Source organism: Panthera onca, chromosome A1 (genome assembly GCF_046562875.1).
Source record: "Panthera onca isolate mPanOnc1 chromosome A1, mPanOnc1 haplotype 2, whole genome shotgun sequence".
Lineage (NCBI taxonomy): Eukaryota > Metazoa > Chordata > Mammalia > Carnivora > Felidae > Panthera > Panthera onca.
The window spans coordinates 218,572,956-218,592,537 of record NC_138339.1 but is presented as its reverse complement, the minus strand read 5'-3'; the positions used below and the strand labels follow the sequence as shown (position 1 = coordinate 218,592,537).

At 40.0% G+C, this 19,582-nt stretch overlaps 1 protein-coding gene and 1 long non-coding RNA gene across 4 annotated transcripts in view; one reads left to right on the top strand and one right to left on the bottom strand.

Moving 5' to 3' along the window:
• The window catches only part of CDADC1 (cytidine and dCMP deaminase domain containing 1), a 46,559-nt gene extending 36,831 nt beyond the window's left edge, over window positions 1–9,728 (bottom strand). The window contains exons 1-3 of one of the 3 annotated variants that reach the window (XR_013550303.1): window positions 9,519–9,728; window positions 8,676–8,776; window positions 1,910–1,984 (exon numbers count right to left, since the gene is read on the bottom strand). Coding sequence is in view for 2 of the 3 variants with exons in the window: in XM_078433813.1 (XP_078289939.1) it covers window positions 1,910–1,984; window positions 8,676–8,776; window positions 9,519–9,600 (258 nt within the window). In the remaining variant the exon portion in view is untranslated. The remainder of the gene's footprint in view (window positions 1–1,909; window positions 1,985–8,675; window positions 8,777–9,518) is intronic. The other 2 variants (XM_078433813.1, XM_060637922.2) reach the window with 2 other exon arrangements.
• A 34-nt stretch (window positions 9,729–9,762) lies between these two features.
• On the top strand, window positions 9,763–17,500 carry LOC132682101 (uncharacterized). Its single transcript, XR_013550304.1, has 2 exons — window positions 9,763–9,981; window positions 17,139–17,500. It is a non-coding gene; the product is annotated as an uncharacterized LOC132682101 (long non-coding RNA).
• Window positions 17,501–19,582: the final 2,082 nt, after the last annotated feature.

Here is a 19,582-nt window from a genome sequence, read left to right as displayed (position 1 = left end):
GGAAAAGAGCTGCTAAGCCCTTATCAAAAGATCTCAGGATGCTAGAGCTCATTTTATTATACTGAACCAACTGTGACAAATGGAAATGGTTGCCATTAGATGATTTTAGATTTAGATTTTCTTAGTTAAGCAGACAGAAATAAAGCCAGACACCCTGACCAAAAAAGACTTAAAAAAAAAAAAAAAAAAAAAAAACAACCTATAGTAATAAGTTGGAAGTGTACTCATCAATTTATTATTAGAATAATCTTTTAGGCTAAGTTTATCACTCTTTTTGTCTAGAGTCGAGTTTTCACCTCAGAAAATCTCTTTTATTTTTCATTTTGTTTCCAGCTAAGGCCAAAATATCAAGTTTGAGACAAAGGCTTTTCCAATCCAAACTTAAAACAAAGCAAATAAAAGCCTAAGCTGCATTTCATTTTGCACTTCCATTTCCTGTAACTCCCAGAGGACGAAATCTTTTCAGTGGATCACTGTTCCGGATCTGAACTGCTTCACTTCACTGACGTCTTGGCAAGTCATCTACGTAATTTTAGTCACAGAGTTTTTACATAAAACATAAACGAAAGAGGAACACCTGGCTGGTTCAGTCGGTTAAGTGTCTGACTTCAACGCAGGTCATGATCTCAGGAGTTCAAACCCCCCATCCGGCACAGAGCCCACTTCGGATCCTCTGTCTCCCTCTCTCTCCGCCCCTCCCTCCCCTGTGAGCTCTCTTTCTCTCTCTCAACAAAACAAAACAAAACAAAAACAAACAAACAAAAAAAACACTTAAAAAAACATAAGCAAAAGAGGACAGTCTGTTTTGGTAAACAATATAGTATATTAAATGGTGAGTCACTTTTTTTTTTTTACCTTTGTCTTTCTTATAATTAAAAGTATCTAAATATTCAAAGACAAATTATTTCTATATTCTTGTTGGACAGGAAGAGTCAAGTCACTTTAGAGACTCACTCTCAGAACTAATCAGGAAATCTCCAGGAATGTATATTAGAGTCATCAAGGTAACTTTTCCCAAAATATAGGTGTTTTGTCTCTTCTAGACACCCAATAAATTAAAATCTCTTTGGAAAACTCAGAAGATTAAAATAAGAAGGAAATACTATGCAATATTAAAAAGAACAAAGTTCATCTTACCAGCTCTGGGCTTTCATTTTACCCTTCTTATGAGCCAGTGTATCAGCCTGCTGCTTTTCATGGATGCTGGCAGAAGACATGAAAACTCCTGGGTCATTCACAGCACACAAGCAGAATGAGCACAGTGTCTGTGATGGTTCCCTTGCCCACAAGTCCCATAGAGGCCATGCAGATGGGCCCAGATGGATTTCTGGACAGGAAACCCAGATGGGTTGTGTGATAGGAAAAGAACACCAACCCTGGGATTCTGTTGTTTTATCACAGACAGCAAGCAAATCTCCTCTCTGTCCCAGAGGGAGACATTACCTCAACCCTCAAGGTTGCTTGCTGCAAACACAACTCTAAGAAATGGTCTAAGTCAATAGTAATTAGGGCCTTGCGTTGTGTGAGAGGCCTTGTGTTCTTTAAACCAGCAAGATGTGTTGGAGTACGAGAGAACCAGATAAGAATGTTTCTCAATACATTTATATAAACTAATATGGAAATGTATCAAGAGTTAAGTGTGAAGATTAAAATAAAAAAGAAAGATGTAGGAGCATATTATAGAATAACCTATAATTATTTGTGTTTGTTTGGTTTTGTTATTTACAGGAGAGACATGTATAGTCTTGTAAATGCACAGAAAACTTTTAGAAGGGTATATATAAGAACCTGCCTTGGAAGTGGGAGTGGGAAACCTGAGTTATAAGAGGGACTTCTATTCTACTTTATACCATTCTTTTTGCTTTGTTATTACAAACACATGTCTTTTTAACAAATCATAAAAATTCACCTGTTTTTTATCAGTAGATATTCTGGCCACCTCCTCATTATCTCCTAAGGGTCCACGCTTTCCCTCTTCCTTTTCCTAATTAAAAGCAGATTAAGGGAGAAAAAAGATTAGTACACAAAACACAGAATTAACTCAGTATTTCTTATTTGAAGGTTGTTTTTCTTGGCTTTGGATCATTCATTTTTTTTCCTGATGAAAGTCTGCACTGACTTCACACATTGTTCCGGTTCAAGTTCAGACTACTTAATCTAGTAAGTAAGGCCTTTACAATCAGGCCCCTACATGCTTTTCTAAAATACAGAAGGATTGAAAGTTATGGTCAGAAAATAAAATTCTGTAGTTTAAGATTTCAGAGTCGGGACAGTTTTGAGGAATAGTCCAGAGTGTGGCCATGGCTAAGAAGGACTAAAGGACAATAGAAGTAAATTAACTGGTTCATGCCCACCCAAGGATGCCAAAAAAAAAAAAAAAAAAAAAAAAGAAGAAGAAATAAACTAATTGGAATTGGGAAGATAAGAAACTACACAGTAAAGGTATTAGATATGGATTGTGGTAGGCAGAATAATGGTCCCCCAAAGACGTGCCTGTCCCAATCTCTGGAGACTGTGACTCCATTACATGACCATGGCAAGACTGTAGATGGAATTAAGGCTGCTAATCATCCGACCTTGAGATGCAGGATTATCTGGTGGGCCCAATGTAATTACAAGCATCCTTACAAGTGAAAGAGAGAAGCAAGAGAGTTAGTGCCAGTGTGATGCAACATGAGAAAGACTCAGCCTGCCAGTGCTGGCTTTAAAGACGGAGGAAGAGATTCATGGTCCAAGACATGTGGGCAGCCTCTAGAAGCTGGAAAAGGCAAGGAAAGGGATTCTTCCCAGAGCCTCCAGAAGGAAAACAGCCCTGCTGACACTTTGATTTTAGCCTAGTGAGGCCCATTTCAGGATTCTGACTTCCACAACTGTAAGACAACTGTGTGTGTTAAGCCACCAACTTTGTGGTAATTTGTTATAGAAGCAATAGGACACTAACATAAGGATGTCCACGAGTAAAACTTGAAGTAGAAAGTTTTGAGCCAGGGACCAAACTCCTTCATTTATTAATTCAACAAATATTTATTGAATCCTTGCTCTGTGCTAGCCACAGACCTAGCTGCTTAGGATGTAGCCCTTACAGAGCTTATGACACAGGAAAGTGACTATGCAGTGAGTAGATAATTAAGACAGAGTGATACAGCAGAATTCTGTGAGCCCCGAAATAGGTGGGATACGTAATAAATTAGAGATGGTTTGAAAGTGCGAATGGCAAACTTGGTGAATGTTAACCTCTTAGTCTTAAAAAACAAAGGCTGGATGCTAGAAAAGGAATAACCTCTAAGAAGTTTATAAGAAAAGCCACATCCTGGGAATAAGGTTTCTATTCCAGCAGAACAGGAAGTGGGGAAAGTGATGATGTTGGTAGTGAAATGGTGGGGGTGTGGATGGTAGCAGTGGTGATGGTGATTACGTGAGTGATAATAATAACAATACCTAACAGTGAGTGTTTCCCAAGTAGCAAGCTCTAAATTATCTCTTTTAATCCTCACAACTTTACAGAGTTGCTCCTATATTGTTCCAATTTTACAAATGAGGAAATTGTGGCTGAGAGAGATTAAATAATTTGACCAAGGTCACACAGCTAATAAATGGGAGAGCCAGGATCTGAGCCCTAAATCCATCGTCTTAACCATGATGCTATCTGCTACTGTTCTGGAAAAGTACAGTGAGGACACAATGGGAAGAGCTGGAAGACAGGGATAATATATGATGTGTAGAGAAAAATGAAGCAATAATGCAGTTACTCCAATTCTTATACTAAAGTAATATTCAGGAAATTAGGTGTGTTTAAGTTAACTAAAATGAAAAGCCGAACCAATAGGAGAAATTATTATTTTAAAACAACAGCCATTTTCAATAGTGCTGATTTCTAGTCTAAAAGTTTTAATTAAATGTGCTTTTCCCTTGACAGCTCAGAGCCTGGAGCCTGCTTCAGATTCTGTGTCTCCCTCTCTCTCTGCCCCTCCCCTGCTCATGCTCTGTCTCTCTCTGTCTCAAAAATAAATAAAAACATTTAAAAAAATGTGCTTTTCCCAAGAAGTCTCATAAACAAGTAGTTTCTCTCCCACTCATTTATCTAGTTTTGGGCTGGATTCTTAAAACTTCTTAGGTCTTAAGGCATAAAATGTAAAAATGTATACTTGGCTGAACAATCCTCAAGGAACACCCATACAGTATAAATATTTGGCAACACAGAAAATCTCAGATACAGTCGTATTTAGAAGTGGTTGTAAGTTAGGGCACCTGGGTGGCTCAGTTGGTTAAGCATCTGACTTCAGCTCAGGTCATGATCTCATAGTTCGTGGGTTCAAGCCCCATGTCGGGCTCTGTGCTGACAGCTCAGAGCCTGGAGCCTGTTTTGGATTCTGTGTCTCCCTCTCTCTCTCTCTGCCCCTCCCCCACATGTGCTCTGTCTCTCTCTCTCAAAAAATTAAATAAACATTAAAAAAATTTAAAGGGGCACCTGGGTGGCTCGGTCACTTAAGCATCCGACTTCAGCTCAGGTCATGATCTCACGGTCCATCCATGAGTTCAAGCCCCATGCTGGGCTCTGTGCTGACAGCTCAGATTCTGTGTCTCCCTCTCTCTCTGCCCCTCCCCTGCTTGCACTCTGTCTCTTTCTCAAAAATAAACAAATATTAAAAAAAAAACCAAAACAACCAAATACCTTTAAAAAAATTAAAAGAAAAAAAAAAGAAGAGGTTGTAAGTTAAAATATACTGAAGCTGGTAAAAATAAATGACAATCTAAATGTCCAGTACTAAGGGAATACACATGGTACATCAATAAAATGGATTGTTATGCAAACATTAAAAAGATAATGGCAAACACATATGGCACATGGTATGTGCCAGTCACTATCTAAGAGCTTTATAAATACTAATTCAACCACTTTTCATAAAAGCCCCATATGGTATGTACCAGCTACATCCTGCTTTACAGATGAGGAAGTTGAGAGAGGTAAAGTTACTTACTCAAGATTACACAACTAGTAAGAAATGCAGCTCAGATGTGAACCCAGCTAGGCTAACTACAAAACCACTAGCTATTCTTAAACTATTAGACTAAGTTGCTGTTTCAATGTTTATAACAGTATTACAGCATAAGCATTTTCCTATGTTAAGTGAAAAAGGCTGGATCCAGATCCAGAATGAAATGAGAAATCAAAGCCATTAATAATATGTGGAGCCAGGCTGAGGGTTGAGGGAGTGATTAAGAAATAGGGAGTGGGGCACTTGGGTGGCTCAGTCGATTAAGCATCCGACTTCGGCTCAGGTCATGATGTCACGGTTGGTGAGTTTGAGCCCCACGTCGGGCTCTGTGCTGACAGCTCAGAGCCTGGAGCCTGCTTGGGATTCTGTGTCTCCCTCTCTCTCTCTCTCTGCCTCCCCCCCGTTTGTGCTCAGTCTCTCTCTCTCTCAAAAATAAATGAACATTTAAAAAATTTAAAAAAAAAAGAAAAAGAAATAGGGAGTAACAATGCATAACAGTTTTAATAATGTTAACATTTCACATAGGAATTGGAAGAGAAAACTACTCCAAGAGATACCATCTTATCAGGAAGAGTAAATACCGGTATACATACAGACTTTATACCCTCACAAAAATCAACTCAAAATGGATCATAGACCCAAATGTAAAACACAAAACTATAAAACTCCAATAAATAACATAGGAGAAAACCTAGATGACATTGGGTATGGCGATGACATTTTGGATGCACAAAGGCATGCTCCATGAAAGAAATCAGTGATAAACTGGACTTTATTAAAAGGAAAAACTTCTCCTCTATGAAAGACATTGTCAAGAGAATGAGAAGAGAAACCACAGACTGGGAGAAAATATTTGCAAAAGACACATCTGATATAAGACACTTATCCAAAATAACAAAGAACTCTTAAAACTTAACAATAAGAAAACAACCAGACTAAAATATGAGCCAAAGACCTTAACAGACACCTCACCAAAAAAAATATACAGACGACAAATAAGCATATGGAAAAATGCTCCACATCACTTGTCATGAGAGAAATGCAAATTAAAACAAGATACCACTACCTGCTTCTTGGAATGCCCCAAATCCAGAACACAGACAACACCAAATACTGGAGAGGATGTGAAGCAACAGGAACCCTCATTCATTGCTGGTGAGAATGCAAAATGGTACAGCTACTTTGGAAGACAGTTTGGTAGTTTCTGACAAAACTAAATACACTCTTTATCATACAATCCAGCAATCATGCTCCTTGGTATTTACCCAAAGGAAGTGAAAACTTATGTCCACACAAAAATTTGCATACAGATATTTATAGCAGCTTCATTCATAATTGCAATAACTTGGAAGCAACCAAGATCTCCTTCAGCAGGTAAATGGATAAATAAAGTGTGTACATGGGGCGCCTGGGTGGCGCAGTCGGTTAAGCGTCCAGCTTCAGCCAGGTCACGATCTCGCGGTCCGTGAGTTCGAGCCCCGCGTCAGGCTCTGGGCTGATGGCTCGGAGCCTGGAGCCTGTTTCCGATTCTGTGTCTCCCTCTCTCTCTGCCCCTCCCCCGTTCATGCTCTGTCTCTCTCTGTCCCAAAAAAAAAAAAAAAAAAAAAAGTGTGTACATCCAGACAATGGATCTTACTCAGCGCTAAAAAGAAGGAAGTGATCAAACCATGAAAAGGACATGTGGGAACCTTAATGCATATTGCTGAGTGAAAGAAATCAATCCGAAAAGGCTACATACTAATATAGGATTCCAACTATATGATGTTCTGGGAAAAGCAAAATTATGGAGACACTTTAAAAAAAAAAAAAAAAATCAGTGGTTTGCCAGGGTTGGGGGTGGAGGAAAGATAAATAGGTGAAGCACAGAGAATTTTTAGGGAAATGAAAATATTCTGTATGATACCATAATGATGGTTACATGCATTATACATTTGTCCAAACCCACAGAAGATACACCACCAAGACTGAACTATAAAGTAAAATGTAGACTTTGGGTGATCAGGGTGTGTCAATGTAGTAGGTTCATCAATTGTAGCAAATGAACCACTCTGGAGAGGATGTGGTTAATGGTGGATATCACGTGGGGATAGGGGGACAGGGAGTACACAGGAAATTTGTACACTTTCCCGGAAACTTTGCTGTGAACCTGTAAGTGCTTTAAAAAGATAAAGTTCTAATCGTCAATAAGTTAATTCCTTAATTCCCTGTTAAAATTCTTCAATGTGGTCCCTACTTATAAAATCTAAACTCCCTTGGAAGGCATACAATATTTTTTATTAGCTGATTCCTGTATACGTTTCCAAGTTCATCTTTAGTCTCTTCCCTCCACCTAACTTCACCCTCCTCCGTGAGGACCCCAAATTCTCTTACTCCTCCAGATGTTTCCATATGGAGTCCCTTGGCTTGGCAAATACCTACTCATTCTTCATGTCTCAGTGCAAATGCAGCCTTCCCAGTGCATCTTTCCCTCACTTCCCCATGTAGCACCTGGCCTGCAGTCTGAATTCAGTCGTGGTAGCATCTCTGCTTATACTTGGTACTTGACTCTGCCATCCAATTGCATCTTAATCGTTTAAATGCTTAATTTTAGTCTCCGTTAGAAAATGAGAACCAAATCTTTTCTTTTTGTATCTCCAGTGGCAAGCACATAGCCATATCCACCATAATGAAGACATCAAAAAGAAAACGAAAAAGAGATGGTTATGAATGACCTTGTAAGAGTACTGTGGGAATTTAAGGATTTATAAAAAATCATTTTGTGGAATATGTGAAACAACCTTTCAGCACAATTACTGACAAGTTGGAAACTTCCATAAACAGATGCAGAATACAAGTACAATTTTGCAAGAGAAGAAAAGCACAAATCCTGTGCTTAAAAAAAGATGGAAGGAAAGTACCAAAATATTAAAAGCGATGTTGTCAGAATGGTAAGAAGCCATGGGGTAATTTTCCCCCTTTCCTCTTTTTCAAACAATGTCTTAAATGCTTAAATAACCTAATACTACACTCCATATATGGCCTTGGTCCCCTAAAACATTGAGAACCTACCATCATGCCACTCAAAGCACAGAGGAAAATGATGAGACAGTAGCACCTTGCTGCCCAAGGGCTGGAGAAAGTAAAGCTGTAGAATGTACGTGCTTCAAACCCACTGGCTTCTAGGACTATCTTTTTATACATTCCTAATCTGTTTTGATCACCTCTTTGAGATCCAAAAAAGAGACTTATTTAGGAACAAGAAATCAATTAGCACTCACAGATCACCTATTACAAAAGTAGATGTTAAAGGGGTATAAATAAGACATGGAAAAATAAGGTAAAATAAGACATGATTTCAACCTTCAAGTAATTTAGTTTGGTGGGAGGAGGAAAACGACTCACATGAAACATCAACTGTATACAACTGAATGATAAATTATGTAATCTAATTGTCCAAACCAACATATAAATACCATTAATACCTGATAAACATGGCATAGTCTGAGATGGTTAACAATTCTTTTAGATTAGAAAGATGAGCTATTACAGCTATGAGTTACAAATACCACACTAAACCACAAAAGTACTTTGCAAATTTTAAGGTTTTTGAGTTTGTTTTTAAGTGTGACAGAAACTGAAACAATCAAATCTTAGACCACTGCTTTTCTAAGTGAGAAAAACTATGGAAACAAAATATACCTGAGATTTTTGTCTTTGGGCTGTATTTACTGTTGGGAAGAGCTCCATCCAGAGACTGAGCAGAGTGAAAAGGTTGACTTTAGAAAGCCTTGGTATTTGACCTACAAAAGAGAGGCAGACACTTTAAAATTTTACTAATGATGAAAATAGAAACTAATACTCAAGGCCGTTTGGGTGCTAACACCTTAACTCAGCTGCATTAGTAGGAGGCAGAAAAAAAGGATACGCGGACAAGACAATCAAGGGCAGGAGACTGGCTACAACCTCACTTTCAGCGACCTCCTCTGGCACTTTTCAAACTTGGGCCCTTTCTCCGGCCCTCACATGTCAAGGGTAAAAATGGCACAACTGATACAAGTAACTATGGGAACAATCCAAAGGAAGTTATGAGAAGTCCTTGCATCTGATGTCAACGTGGAGCGAGCTTTTCTTTAAATTGACGTGTTGCAAAAAGGGCAGTTGAGGTGACCTTTGCTGGCAAGGCATTGAAATACAGGAAAGCGTCACGTGTGGTTAATTTGGAAATCAAGTCAAAAGCACGGAATTTTCAAGCTCAATACTCGAGATCCCAGCTCTAGGTCCTGAGAGGAAAAGGAAAAGGAGAAGGAAAAGGGGCGGGGGGGGAGGGGTGGGCTGTGAGCGCGACTTCAAAAGCGGGTGCTGCCGGGCCAGGGGTTGGTTCCTCTGTGACAGAGGCAAGAAAGCGCCTAGGGCGGGAATGAGACGTCCCGGGGCAGAAGCTCAGGCGAAGAGGGGCAGGCAGGGAAAGCGGAGTTAGTCGGAGGCAGAGGCTCAGGGCAGAGCGAAGGCTGGGGTGGCAGCAGCAGGGTCCGGGGCACTCACCAGTCATGCTGCCAGTCTGGGTGCTGACTGACCGCCCGGCCCCCGCGCTCTCCAGATTTTGCATCTGCCCTGCTTCTTTCATCCCAAGCCTAGCGGCCTCTGCTGCCCAGAATACCTCTCGCTGTCCGGCATGATCTTGGCCCCAGCGGCTCCACCTCTAGCCTCCTCCCAGCAACTGTATGGTAACCGCCAACTCGGCGCAGCCAGCTGACGTCAGAGCTTGGCCGCCACTTCCGGGCGCCTTGTCTGTTGCGTTAGCCAGGCGTGGACGCGTTGACGAGAGGCTGCCCCTCTAGGGGCTGCCGGTTAGTTAAGAAGCGCTGCGCGATAAATCAGTTAAGGCCCGAATTTAGCTGTCTTCGCTGGTTTTGCTGAAGGCCAACTGAGGATGTTTTGGCCTGGAAGTCCCAGGGTGTACACACTCTAATAGAGTGATGAAGCCTGTGCAGACTTGAGAGTTTTGGTGAGCGAGTGAAGGGGAATTGAAATGGAAAGCTGCCCTATCGGTCACCGTCGAGATCTTAGAGAAGGGAGGAGGTGTTGGGGGGGGGGGGGGCGCGGAGCTGGGCGGCCCAGGTGGTTGCTACCATCAGTGATTGGCCAGTCCTTAGGAACTCAGTGCCAGGGACAGCCATAGGGACGTTCTGATTTTCATCAAACATAAGGTCTCAAGGGGTGCAACTGTGATTATGAAAAAGGTGTGGGGGGGGGGGGAGGGGGAGTACTTCTGGGAAATATGAGAAGTACCTGATATTGTAGATTTGTGACCAGTGCATTTTATTTGATTACTTCATAAGTGTCCCAGGCAGGAGTCAAATTGAAGCTCCACCCTTCCTCCCCAGTGACTCAGAGCCCAGTTTCCATAACCAACCTCTTATGTTATCATAACTTGAAATACTGACAAATAGCAAGACATAAAAACTGCTTTTTGAAAGCAAAAGCTGAACATTATTAAAATACATTATCTTGTGAAGGACTGAAGGGAATCTTCAGTGATGATGGGTATGGCTATGGTTCCTTAATTTTCACTACTGTATAGTATTTCATTTTAGCTATATACCACAATTTATTTATTTAGAATGGCTAAAATAAAAAGTGCTGACAAACCAAATATTGACAAGGATGCAGACAGCTGGCTATCTCATACATTGTTGGGAGGAATATAAAATGGCACAGATACTTTGGAACAGTTTGACAGTTTCTTATAAATATATGCTTGTCCTGTCACCCAGCAATCATACTCCTGGGTATTTATGCTAGAAAAATGAAAACTTAGGTTCACACAAAACTCTGTATATGAGTGTTCATAGAAAGCTTTATTTGTAATAGTCAAAAAGTGGAAAAAAGCCAAACAACCTTCAGTGAATGGACAACAAACTAGAGAACATCCTTGCCGTGGAATACTACTCAATAAAAAGGAAGGATACATGCATCAACTTGGATGGATCTCCAGGACATTGTGTTGAGTGAAAAGAAAAAAAAAAAAAACAGTCTTAAAGTGTTATGTACTGTATGATTATATACCATTCTCAAAGTGTGGTGATGGAGAACAGATCAGTGGTTGCCAGGTGTTATGGTTGGGAGAAGGGTACCACTAAGAGGTAACACAAGGTTGGGCACTGACTGGCACCGAAAATACTGTGTTAAAAACTAGTGAAATCCAAATAGGGTATATACCTGAATTAATAGTATTGTACCAATGTCAGTTCCCTGGTTTTCCCAATGTGCTATGATAATATATTATCATTGCAGAAGCTTAGAGAAAGGCACATAGGAACTCTCTATTATTTCTGCAACTTGTTTGAGTTTTAAACTCTTTCAAAATAAAAAGATATAGCATCTGTATCATATATATGTATATATATGTGATTATATATTAAATATATATTAAATATATTTATAATTAACATTTTAATATATTTAATATAATATATTTAATATACATTAAATATATAGTGTATATATACATATATATGTATATATACATATATATGTATATATACATATATACATTTTATATATATATATATATATAATCATTAATCTCTACAAGCCAAATCTACCCTTTGAACAACCATTAGCTTTGTTGCTCATGTCCTCTTTGGATTTCTGTTTTCATTACATTTTTAGTCTCATAGAATTTCAGAGTAATACTCTGAGTAAATACTCTGATTATTTCCTTTACTTTCTTGCTAGTTCAGCCATATTTTATTTAGCATTTTTTAGTACTTTGTCACAAATATTTTTGGGCTATCTTATCTACAATATTACTGGAAATAATGGTTCTGCTGCAAAGGAGAATAAGGACTAAAAAGGAGTACAAGACAAATGCTACCTCAGTGCTAAGAAATGGGACAAGCTCAGTTCAGGTGAGCACAACAAAACCCAGCTTAATCAATAAAATGGTTTTAAAATCAATAAATAATTCTTTATATCAAGTGGAAAGAGCATGGACTTTGATGTCAGACAGATAAACTATATTCACACTCTAACCACCCAAGTTATTTACTAGCTAATTTATGAGTTAGCCGAGACTAAGTTAGCTGTGGGTAATAAATAACCACCAAATCTCAGTGGCTTGCCACAACAAAGGTTTCTTTCTGGCTCACATATGCTGCAGCTCTGCTCCTGTGGATTGGCTCTGGGATCTAGGCTAAAGGAGCAGCCTTTGGATATTCTTTTTTCCTGGTGGAAGGAAAAGAGATGGCAGGACTACATGATGACTCTTAGAGCAAGTCTCATGTCAAGCCAGACTCCAGTGAGATGGGATGTGTAATCCTGTTTCAGGGACATGCTGAAAAGGCAGGTACAGCAAATACCCTGACAGTAATGCAATATTAATGAATTAACCTTACTAATCATAGATCCTTTGCCTGTTACTTCATATCTTGTCAGTAAAAAGAACTCCCATATCCCCCTTTCCCAGAATCTGCAGTTTTCAACCTTTTATCACATTTGTACCATTTTTTTTGTTATTCTGTTACATTTGCACACCTCCCCCACCCCATTCTTTTTCTGAATCACTTGAGAGTAGGTCACAGACGCCTGCCTTGCCCAATCCCCTCTTGAAAACTTCAGTATGCATTTCTACAAAACAAGGACACTCTAACACATGCTAATTCAGCAGTCCAAAACAGGAAATCAGCACTGATCGAACACTACTGTGCAATCCACAGACCCTATTCAAAATTTGAAAAGTGGTTCAACATGGGTCATTTCTATTCTGGTACAGCATCCCATTCAGATTCACTGAGTTTTGCCCTTCATTATTTTCCTTCAACCTGGGACATTTCCTCAGTCACTACTAAAGTCATTTTGCTTTCTGTAATTGATCAGTATTTTGTGAAGAGAAATTCCCCGAACTATGCTAACATCCTATACCAATCAAACCTCTACATACCAACTTTAGCATTTATTGGTGAATCCCACATGAATTAATCACCATTTTAAAAAAATTTTTTAAATGTTTATTTATTTTTGAGACAGAGAAAGACAGCGAACGGGGGAGGGTCAGAGAGAGGGAGACACAGAATCTGAAGCAGGCTCCAGGCTCTGAGCTGTCAGCACAGAGCTCAATGTGGGGCTCGAACTCACGGACTGTGAGATCATGACCTGAGCTGAAGTCAGATGCTTAACTGACTGAGCTACCCAGGTGCCCCAATTAACTACCATTTTAATGGCTGTCCAGTTGTGATTTCTTATTTCCATAATTCTTCCTACATATAGTAGTTGTCATTCTAAAATAAGGAAGAGCTTTTCCCTCTTCCTCATTCATTCATTCATTCATTCATTCATATCTATATGGACTTACGATTCCCATTTTGTTCAATGGGCTGTAATTTGCTATTTATTTTAGTGCTTAAATTGTCCCATATTTGATGAAATCCTCAAGTTGTGTCTTTTATCCTTTTGATACACCCTCATCGATCATTGAGCACTTCTTTACATTCTAGTACAACAAGATGCTCCAGACTCATCTTCTACATTCTCTGCACCAGACTTAGAGTCAACCATTTCCCCAAGGAGCCCTGGTTCCTTTTAGTGTTTAAAAATGAAGATCTAGGCAGTAAGTGTGCTCATTGCTACTGCTATGTTATTACTACTAGACCCTCTGAGACAATAGATCTAGAAAATATATTAGTATCTATATACGTATATACATATACTCATGTATCTCTTTCAGCAGCTATCTGTCTCTTTAAGAGTTCACAATGAGGGGCGCCTGGAGGGCTCAGGTCCTGATCTCGTAGTTTGTGGGTTTGGGTCGAGCCCCACATGGGGCTCTGTGCTGACAGAGCCTGGAGCCTGCTTTTGATTCGGGGTCTCCCTCTCTCTCTGCCTACTAACACTCTGTCTCTCAAAATTAAGTAAGTGTTTTAAAAAAGCAATGACCCCTTCAATTCTGGTCTAGCACATCAGGGTTATTTCTAGCCTCTCCCTTTGCCGTATTTGTAAACCTCTTCTTGAACAGCAAGAAACCTCATTCCCATTATCCTCAATGTAGTTTCTTCTCTTTCGCTTTCCTTCTACCCCACCCCAATTCCTGTAATCTAACTTCCTTAGCACATTGGTTGCTTCCTTGGCTTCACCACCCATGCTGCTGCTGCTGCTGTTGCTGCTGTCACAGCCCCTTTGGCCTCTAAGGGAAGGGAGGAGAGGGGAGGGGAGGTAATGGGAGGCTATAAAATAGCTTTTGAGTGAATTATTCAGAGAGGGAAGAAAGAAGACATGAAGGGAGGGAGGGATGTACAGTGGTAGTAGGTTTATCACAAATTTTCTTAAAGTCTAAATGGTCCCAAATAGCACAGTGCCTGGCAAAGCATAGGTGCTCAATATCATTAATTATTGTCCTTCCCTTCTTTGTCTTCCATTTGTTTATTCTCTATAGAAAACCCGAAACTTCTCCTTTTATTCTAGGTCCTATTGGTTGGGAATACTAGTCCCAGCAGTGTGTTTATTTGAACAGAAACTTCTCACAACAAAACAAGCAGAGGTGGCATGGAGCCCATCATAAAGACGTGGCATCGATACTGGACTTGTTCCTATGCTGGTCTGTGGCAGAGACCACATACCTTGTTAGTAGAGAAAGTGTACCTCCCACTCAGTCTTGCTCTCTTACATGGAAGGCACATCATGACCAGTGACTCTGTCTTCTGCAAGCCTGGAGATGAGGTGGCCACAAGACTGATAGGGACTGCTGGTGGCCAGTGCACCCTTGTGGACAGTATTGGCCCTAATTTGGTCATTTTAAGCAAGGATGTAACCATAAACACCACCCTGCGTCCAGAAATTAAGGTTTCCTAAACAATTCTCAGAAGGCAGTTCCTGGCAGCACTTAAACCCCAAGAAAGCAAAGAGAAGCCTGAAACAAAATCCAGATGCCTTTCACAGAACATTCGCTTTGTTATGGAGGGCAGTGCTGCCAAAGAGAAATGACCTCTCAGGCTTACCATACATTGTCCCAAACGGTGTCCTCAGAAAAGTAAACATAGTGCCACATAGATTAATGTGCTACAAAGTAAGAATGTCCAGGAACCTTGGGAATGTCTGTGCTCCCATGAGATGGAAAGGATCAGCAAGCCCACTTCCCGTATTGTCTGTCCTGAGGCACTCTGCCAGAAGGCCATCCAACAGGTGCCTGGGCATCACGGTCCATATCTCAGCAACTTTTGGGTCCTCATTTGTGTGGCACCCTCTGGAATGGTTTGGATCTTCCTTCCTTCCTTCCTTCCTTCCTTCCTTCCTTCCTTCCTTCCTTCCGTCCTTCCTTCCCCCCTTCCTTTTATTTTTGAGAGACAGAGAACCGTGAGTTCATGACCTGAGCAGAAGTCAGATGCTCAACCGACTGAACCACCCAGGTGCCCCTGGTTTGAGTATTTCTAAATCAGCATCCTTGAAGAAGTCCTGTAATTAGACATGTTAGAAATCAACAGAAGAGACTAGAGGGACATAAAGGGAGGGAATAGAGAGGGAGTTGATGGAATATCTACTATGCATCAGACACCTTATGTAACAAATAATGATAAGAGAAGAGTATCTTACTGAGTATTTACTGTGTTCCATTCTAGCTACTTTGCACATATTATTTACACCTTCCAACAAACTTGTGAAGTGGGTATCATTATTATTACCCCTACTTAGAGGAACGAAGACATTGAGTAACTTGCCCAAACACTATGGCTTGAAAGATGTGGGAGCAAGATATAAGTGTACGTTACTTTAATATAATTCTATGATATAGATGTTTATCATCTCCATTTTACAGATGAGGAAACTAAGGCCCCTGGAGCACCAACATCAGTATCACTCAGGAGCTTGTTAGAAATGCAGTCTTGGGCCCCAGTTTAGACCTATGGAGCCAGAAGCTGTACAGAACCACTGGACAGGACCAGAGGGCTCCAGCAGGTCTTAAACTTGCACATGGGTAAAAGTCACTTGGAGACTATGTTAAAACCCTGATTCCAGGGGCCAGCCACTAAAGACTCTGAGTCTCTGGTATTTAGCAGTAGTATTTTGGCGCTCTATAGAATTGCTTCTACCAAGTACCAAGATGATGTGTTTGGTATCCCATCATCTATCAACATTAGCTGATGTTAAAAATTAAGCAAAATGTTCATACTAGGTAAGGAATAGGTATCAATGTTTTATTTAGTTCAGGGGTTGGCATGCTTTCTGTAAAGGCCCAGAGAGTAAATATTTTAGGCTTTAGGGACCATTCAGTCTCTGTCATATATCATGAAAGCAGCCATAAGCAATATGTAAATGAATGAGCATGTAGATGTTTTCTAATACAACTCAATGAACACTTCCTTCATCTGGCTTATAACAGAAAATGTCCAGTGATATCAATGAGACCTAGTTCAGCATGCATTTGAGCATTGGAGCTTTAAATACTTGGAGAGGAAAGGACTCTAAGCAAAATAGCTGATACTATAGGGGAGGAAAACAATTTTACTCTACCCTTCTAGATTCTTGGCTGAGAACTCTCCCATCTCCATAATAAAGACAGATTAACAAGATAAAACGAAACATTTCAATTACATATGTAAGGGAGCCCCTCAAAGATATGAGACTCAAAGCTGGCCAGGCAGTTGAGACTTACATACTGTTCTGAGCTAAGGAAAAGGATAGAGGTTTGGGGCTTCAAAGAGGAGGAAGACAATTCTCAGGAAGATGAGAAGAGTAAATTAAATGTTTGGTAAGCAAATGTTTTTCCTGCCACACAGATAAGTCTCTCAGATGAAAAAGCTTTCTCTGATAATGGCTCTCTTCCTGGTATGGGTGCCCTTTCTAATATTTTTAGGCAGTTAAGAAGGAGATAAAAAGCTTTTCCTGAAACTACCAGGCTTTGATTATCTTCAGCTCAAAATAATCCACATGCCAAAGTAGCATATTTTGGGGTGGCTTATTCTGAACCTCCTCAATACAATATTCCCAGTTAACTTTCTTCAGCTGAATCATAACACTTTTTCCACTGGGCTAGAACATCCTAATCCTTTATCAGGTTCTTCAAGGTAACCTCTCACCTGCAGGGCTATAAATTGCCACTGCTTCTATCTAGTATGTTACAAATTAAAACAAACAAACTTGACAAGTAATCCTCATTTTATCATTTTCCAGGTGTGCAGTAATTTTTCTCATCGGCAGTAGAAGAAAAAGCCCTGTGAAGTTCAGTACTGTTTGCTGTAAAGATTATCGTTGAAGACACAGTTTTCTAGCTTATAGGATGTTACCTTGGAGTACCCACAGGATAAATTCTCCTGTCTGCACTAAGTCATGTAACCTCCCCAATCAGACACCGGGAATGAGTTTCGTGTCCTCACTCTCTCTGGTATAATCTTATTTTATCTACACTCATTTGTACTTACTTCCTACTTTCCCCATTAACTTAATTTTTATCTTATTTTTGGCATTTTTGTAAATTGCCTTATGTTCTTTTTGGAATACAAATTTATTTAAATGGAGAGGATGTTCAAATTTGAGGATTCCTTAGTTTCATGTGCCTTGAGAAGGAAGAGGAAATGAAGCTGATATTTGCATACTCAGAAAAATACATATGATGTCCTTTATAGCAAATGTAATACACTCATATTTACATCATCACTTATATGACAAAGGTTGTATGTTCTTAGTTCACATATCCATCACACATGCCTCACCTAAAGGGATCTAAATAATCTAGGCAGTTACTCTGCAGTGTTTCTTTTTTGTTTTGTTTTTCAAACTTATTTTATTAAAAATTGTTAACGTTTATTTATTATTGAGAGACAGAGAGAGACAGAGCATGAGCATGGGAGGGGGAGACACAGAATCTGAAGTAGGCTCCAGGCTCCGAGCTGTCAGCACAGAGCCCGATGTGGGGCTCGAACTCACCAACCGCGAGATCATGACCTGAGCGAAGTTGGATGCTTAACTGACTGAGCCAACCAGGCGCCCCACAAAATTCTTACTTTATTAGGTTGAAATAAGCTGAAAACTTTATTTTCCTCACAAAAAAGCAATATTTTCTGTATTATTCCTAGATAAACCACAAAACTTATTTTTGCAGTAAGACCAGTTTTTCCCGGTTATGTATATAAATCAACATGAGGCAATAGATATAGTCATGAAAAAAGAAAAAGAAAATAGGGAAAACCAGACAAATCAATTATTAGTGTCTGTAGACTCGGGTCCTGTCTTCTGTGCAAAATAATGCTTACCGTACATCTGCTAAAAAGCTGATGGCCCGGTTAGGCCATGGGCACAAGAGGATGCAAGCAGCAGCAAGTGTGGGGCAACAACGGCCCATTCTTCCCTTTTTTGCCTTTTTTTTTTTTTTTTTTTTTTTAATTTAGAGAGAGAGCAGGAGAGGGGCAGCAAAAGAGGGACAGAGACAATCTCAAGCAGGCTCTGCACTGTCAGCACGGAGCCCAACACAGGACTTGATTCCACAATCGTGAGACATGACCTGAGATGAAATCAAGAGTCAGATGCTTAACTGACTCAGTGCCCTGGCTCATTCTTCTATTTAATGGTAAAAGTAACTTATTTATTTACATCCCCTAGATAAACACTAAATCTACACAGAAATCCTCTGTAGGTGAGTGCTCGGTTTCTCACTTTCTATTAACCGCCATTACAGATTTTTAACAATACACTTGAAACACATTGTACTTAAGTCAGACGCTTTGTTGCATTTCATAAATTATTTTCCTCCTCCTTTATCCTCTGTGTCCTCAACATCTTTTTCTTCCAAGAACTGATAACTCAAATGCTGGTCATTAGATCACTGTCCCAAATGGCTTCAAACCCTCCATCGTGCCTCCCACAGGAATCACATACAAATGAAACTCTGCATTTTTAATACTATCTTCTTGGAGAACACAGAGCATGCATAAGTTCAGACCATGGCCATTTAAGAGATGAGTGGTCAGTGACTAGCAGGTGAGTGGGAGGCCTGTAGGCAAATTTGCCTTCAATGATTAAGGGGCCTGGATGCATCTTACAGCTTTACCTACTAATAACTGATAAGAGGCATCCTAAAGCATTCTCTGAGATATTTTCAGTGCTTTCCAAATTAGCTTTAGGAAGCTCTGACACATTTATATATATATATATATCATGAAATCCAGGTCATGTTTTGCACTGAGTTATAATTCCCAAACCTGCAAGATTTGACCTCTGTTCATTCCGTGTTTGGTGTATGTTTTGTGATGTTTACATCCATTCTCCTCCGTCTTCATCCTGGGAAGACTCCATAGGACTTTAAGCGAACAGAAACATTAGGAAAAATACATAAATATCAGGCAGATATAGAGCATCCTAAATTGTAGACAGAAGCTCTTTATCTTTCTCTCTGCACTTGAGCCTCTGACGGTGAAGGTCCACAGAGAATAAGTCACCCTCTACATGTTGGCTTGGTGCTTCTCTGACACGTTGAGGTGAAGATCCCACGTCTTCAGGTAAGGGCTTTGAGATGCTGACCTGGGAGTCTATCTTGAGTTACCGGATAATCTCTTCTTCCATGAGAACACTGAGTGTTTAGAATAACCTCAAAGGTTAGGAAATTCTACGTTAAGTTGGCA